Source organism: Calliopsis andreniformis, unplaced genomic scaffold (assembly GCF_051401765.1).
Source record: "Calliopsis andreniformis isolate RMS-2024a unplaced genomic scaffold, iyCalAndr_principal scaffold0001, whole genome shotgun sequence".
Lineage (NCBI taxonomy): Eukaryota > Metazoa > Arthropoda > Insecta > Hymenoptera > Andrenidae > Calliopsis > Calliopsis andreniformis.
In genome coordinates this window covers 12,175,005-12,180,753 of record NW_027480422.1, presented here as the reverse complement: position 1 = coordinate 12,180,753, position 5,749 = coordinate 12,175,005, and the positions used below count along the sequence as shown (strand labels likewise).

Here is a 5,749-nt window from a genome sequence, read left to right as displayed (position 1 = left end):
GTATGGTCATTTCTACGTTCCGGGCAACCTAGGCTTCACTCTAGGGCGTTGCTCAACCACATCGAATAGCTGCGGCCTTAGAAGTCAACGCCATAACTATAAAAAACAATATAAATACAACAGTTTTTCCATTGTATAAAATGAATAATTGCAAACAGTGTGGAAGTAATGGTCATTTCTACTTTCCGGGCAACCTAGGCTCCACCCTAGGCGTTGCTCCACCAGATCCAATAGGTAGGGCCTTAGAAGTCAACGCCAGAAGCATAAAGTACAATAAGAATCTGTAGGGAGGACGAGCGAGGGTTTAATAGGAAAAATGAACGGTTAATCTATAGCACTAATAGTTTATTTTTGAATTCGGAATCCCGATTGAACTGCGATCGACCTGTCACTCGTGGACTTCTGACCAGTACGCGGATCATGCACGTTGCTACTTCAATTCATTTTCTCAGACCGACTCTCTGACACGCTGTCTCCCTTAAGTCTATCCTGCGTGGTTGTTTTTCCCCACTACGTCCGAATATTTTGGAAAAACCCACCCGCCTAAAACAGTCAGCGGAGTAAGGGCACGTGGATACCGTGGGGTGCACTCGCCCGAGCTCTCGGCCGCTGCCTGGGTTTTCCCCATCTGGCCTGCAGGATGGAGTTTTACGGCGCGTCAATGTCCATTGACAATTTTCTTAACACGATTCTTATAATTCCTCAAAATCGCCACGGGTCACGTCTGCACCATAAACTCCACCTCGGTCTCATCAGGTCGACCTTGCGCCCATGCCTCGGCCACTTGCACCCTCACTTCGCTCACTAAATTGCCTACAGTTCGGCCATTCTGACATTTTAGCCGTCCCGGCTAAACTTAGGTCGATTACGAATCAGTCATCATTCATACTACGCAAAAAAAAAAAATAAACACACTCATATTCATACACTTATTTACACCACACTTACTTAATCATATAAATATTAATTAACATTAATCCGAATCTTATCAAGTATATTATGCCGATACCCCGGTTGTTTCCCACTAGGTGGAGAGAATTCCCTACATCGTAAGCAGTTCGCTATATAATCTTTAGCCTTCTCGCGTAATTTAGGGAACCAATACACTTTCAAGATATTGTCTACTACCTTATCCAAACCAACATGTCCCAGATCGTCGTGGCAAGTACGGATTACATTATTTTCCATTGAGTGTGGTACGTAAAATAGCAGTTTCTTCATTTTATCCTTCCGGTACACTAATCCATTACACAATTCGAAAAACTTCATTTCGGTCTTTTGCAATTTATCGCGTATTTTACATATCTCGTCATCTTTATCCTGACATATTGACAATGTTTGCTCAAAAGTATTTCCTTCTATTGCTAGTATGCTATGGCATCTACTGAGAGCATCAACATGGCTCATTCTTTTACCTGGTCTATACTGTATCTCAAAATCATAGTCCTGCAAGAACATTGCCCAACGTGAGATTCGGGGGTTTATATTCTGCTTGCTTAACGTTAAACGGAAACTATCACAATCTGTCATAATTTTAAAAAAAATTCCGCCTAAATATACATGGAAACGCTTAACTGCATATACCACCGCAAGACATTCTAACTCGAAACTATGATATTTTGATTCGGCGGGTGTTGTCCGTTGACTAAAGTATGATATTGGTCTAAAATTACCATCGCTTTGTTTCTGTAAAAGAATTGCACCGAACCCTGACACGCTCGCATCGCAATGCAATTCTGTTTCTGCCTTCGGAGAATAAATTGCTAGGATCGGTTTACTGGACAATTGTTTCTTTAAGGTTTCAAATGCCTTACTTTCCTCCTCTCTGAATTTAAATTTCACCTCTTTTTTAATGAGATCATACAGTGGTTTTGCAATCATTGAAAATTGCGGGATGAACCGTCTAAAATAACTCGCTAGGGCCACAAACCGAAGGACTTCCTTCGCATTCCGCGGTATCGGGTAATTGATAACTGATGCAATATTATTATCACTTGGTCGTATCCCATCCACACTAACGTGATATCCCAAATAATCTATTTCGTTTTGCGCAAAGAAACACTTGTCCAATCTAAATGTAAGACGATGTTGACCCGCGGTTCGAAATATTTCCTGCAGAATTTCAAGATGTTCTTCCAGAGTCTCCGTTGCAATAAAAAAATCGTCAAAAAATGGTAACATCTTTCCCGTTCTAATTAAGTTGGAGAAAACTTTACGAATAAATCGGTGAAATACCTTGGGTGCATTTGTTAGCCCAAACGGACAATATAAAAACTCGTATTGCCCCAAAGGGGTTACAAAGCTTGTAAACTGAATTGCCTCTCGCGCCATTCGTACATTGTAATACCCATCTTTTAGATCAAGCGTCGTAAAGAATTTTTTCTCTTTTAATTGATCAATATTATCGTCTATCAGCTGACTCGGGAAGTTATCTTTCACAGTAATTCTGTTTAACTCTCTATAATCAATACATAAACGTGTCTCGCCATTCTTCTTACGTACTAAAACTATCGGACTGGCATACGGTGACTCACTCGGACGGATAATCCCTCTCTCTAACAGGTCATCCAAAATGACCTGCAGTTTTTGCTTGTCCGCAAAAGATAATCTCCTCGGTCTAAAACTAACTGGCTGATTATGCTTTAACGCGATCTTCATTTCGAAATCTATTTCCATTGCACTGGTTTCTTTAATTTTTATGTAATCAGACACATACATATCCCTAATTCTTTCTATTTTTTCCGGCCCGATTTTTGAATTGATCTGTAATTTTTCTTGTTCTGTACTCACGCCACTAATACATTCTATATTCATAATTTGTTTGATCGCGCAATCTAATTCATCGGTTATCACTTCCGGTGTTTTCCTTGTAATCACTAATTTCCCATCCCACGTAATTCTAATTAATGGATGTGACGAAAAATCCCGTCCGAGTATCGCCATAAATGCCATAGTATTATCTGGTACAATATAAAAATTTAATTTAATTGAGATGCCCTCAATTTCAACATCCTGATAAAATCTACCTAATATCTTTAACGGCGATCCATTAATACCGCAAAATTCTGGCCCGGTCTCACACCCCTGTGTTCGCGCGTGCAAAGGAACCAAACAATTTTTTATTAGACTGATCGGGGATCCGGAGTCCAACATTGCGCATAGCGTGTACTTACAATTTTGTCCGCTATTATCAGCTATATTGTAACTTATTGAAACCGTGTACGGTGCGTTGAGTGTGGCTGGTTGTACCATGTTCATCGACGTTGCCGCTGAGAGTTCTCTCCTAGTCGTGGTCGTTTCTCTCGCCATGTTGCTCTCGCCTGATTGACTCGCTGTTCGTCGCGGGCATCCCGCTATTCGATGTAGCATCGATCCACACTCGAAACAGCCTCCCTGTTGCCTTTTCGGTTTTTGACAACTTGTCGAAATATGTCCCATTTCGGAACAATTAAAACATCGCACTTCTTTTTTAGGGGGTTTCCCCACTAATGTCTGCTGCTGGATACGGCCAAATTTCGTCTCCTTCTTCTCCTTTAAGTCCCGTTCATTCATTCTCTTCGGGTCCAATTTGATATTCTCAAACGACTCTAATAAATCTGCTGTCGTTTTGATCCGCATGATGCGTGCTTGGTTCCGCAGCTGTTGATCAGTCACCCCATCAATGATGTATTCCACCAATTCTCCCTCCGCAATTGGTACTCTATTTCCCAATATTATTTTATCATGGAAATAGTCCGTAAAAAGTTCACCCGAATTCCACACTCTATTTTCAAACTGCCTACGAAGCGACAGTCTGCTTGGTCGATGGTCAAACATGATCTTCATTTCCCTCAATAAATCGTCTATTCGGAGGGTGATATGCTCCGCCTTCGAATGAAACCAACTCGCGGCTCGCGCTTTCAATTTTGAACTTATTAACACCCGCGTGGCATTCTCATCCAAATGATACGTTGTACGAAGAAGGTTCACTTGCTGTTCCCATTTCCAGAACGTATTGTCGCGACCATCAAAATCGGATAATAAATCACCGATCGCTCGAATACTCATCGTCGGGGAAGGTCCAGTTGGTCCTCTGACTCTTTCCGCATCTCCTGGAATGTCTGGACTAGCTGAAAAACTTCTCGTGCGCATCTGCTCATTCCTCATGATTTCTAATTCCCTTTGCATCACCATGTTTTCCCTCCTCAGTAAGTCCAATTCTCTCTGCATCTGTTCGTTGAGCATGGTGTCCCATCTCGCCTTATCTCTACGAATACGTTCCGATTCCCTCCTCCGCGTTTCTTCACCATACGCAGCTTGTCCTGCTTCTGTTATCCGCTGGTCGTCCAAGTGACTGGTTCGCGCAGCTTCTCTGGTTACCCTTCCTTCTTCGGCAATATTCTCCCAAATATTTTCGTCGAATTGCTCCAAACGATTTATTAATTCAGCCTTAGTTCCTGCTGAAGATAAGTCTCGAGCCCTTAAAAACTCCTTCAATTCGGCCACGGTATAAGCCATTGTGGTGGCCATGTTGCAAAAAGACAGAGAAAGAAAAAAAATTTTCCTCTTTTTTTTTTTTCTTTTCCCCACCAACGTGTTAAGATTCAAAGTTCGATTCACTTCGTGCCAATTACACGTCGTCCTCTTCCTCTTACACACTTCACGTTGGTCACAATGTCCAAACACAACAAAACACAAAGCAGCTTCACCACAACGGTTTCAACACTGTACACCGTTTGCCCGTCACTGTTCACAAATTCCTTTTGTTTAAGATTCCACTAACAGATCCGTTCGTTATCCGTTTCAATCCCACTTCTGAATTTGTAGGGAGGACGAGCGAGGGTTTAATAGGAAAAATGAACGGTTAATCTATAGCACTAATAGTTTATTTTTGAATTCGGAATCCCGATTGAACTGCGATCGACCTGTCACTCGTGGACTTCTGACCAGTACGCGGATCATGCACGTTGCTACTTCAATTCATTTTCTCAGACCGACTCTCTGACACGCTGTCTCCCTTAAGTCTATCCTGCGTGGTTGTTTTTCCCCACTACGTCCGAATATTTTGGAAAAACCCACCCGCCTAAAACAGTCAGCGGAGTAAGGGCACGTGGATACCGTGGGGTGCACTCGCCCGAGCTCTCGGCCGCTGCCTGGGTTTTCCCCATCTGGCCTGCAGGATGGAGTTTTACGGCGCGTCAATGTCCATTGACAATTTTCTTAACACGATTCTTATAATTCCTCAAAATCGCCACGGGTCACGTCTGCACCATAAACTCCACCTCGGTCTCATCAGGTCGACCTTGCGCCCATGCCTCGGCCACTTGCACCCTCACTTCACTCACTAAATTGCCTACAAATCCAACAGTTTGTCCATCGTATAACAGGAATAATGGCAACCAGTGTGAAAATAATGGTCATTTCTACGTTCTGGGCAACCTAGGTTTCGCTCTAGGGCGTTGCTCCACCACATCGAATAGTTAGGGCCTCAGAAGTCAATGCCAGAAGCATAAAATACAAAATAGATACAACAGCTTGTCCACTGTATAATATGAATAATTGCAAACAGTGTGGAAGTAATGGTCATTTCTACGTTCCGGGCAACCTAGGCTTCACTACAGGGCGGTGCTCCACCAGATCAAATAGTTAGGGCCAAAGAAGTCAACGCCAGAAGCATAAAATACAATATAAATACAACAGCTTTTCCATCGTATATTATGCATATTTGCAAACAGTGTGAAAGTAACGGTCATTTCTGCGTTCCGGGCAT

General features: G+C 42.5%; 1 protein-coding gene across 1 annotated transcript; it reads right to left on the bottom strand.

Moving 5' to 3' along the window:
* Window positions 1–963: 963 nt before the first annotated feature.
* On the bottom strand, window positions 964–4,509 carry LOC143186439 (uncharacterized). The gene has a single exon (XM_076390112.1). The coding sequence runs from the start codon at window positions 4,507–4,509 to the stop codon at window positions 964–966; it is 3,546 nt and encodes a 1,181-aa protein (XP_076246227.1).
* Window positions 4,510–5,749: the final 1,240 nt, after the last annotated feature.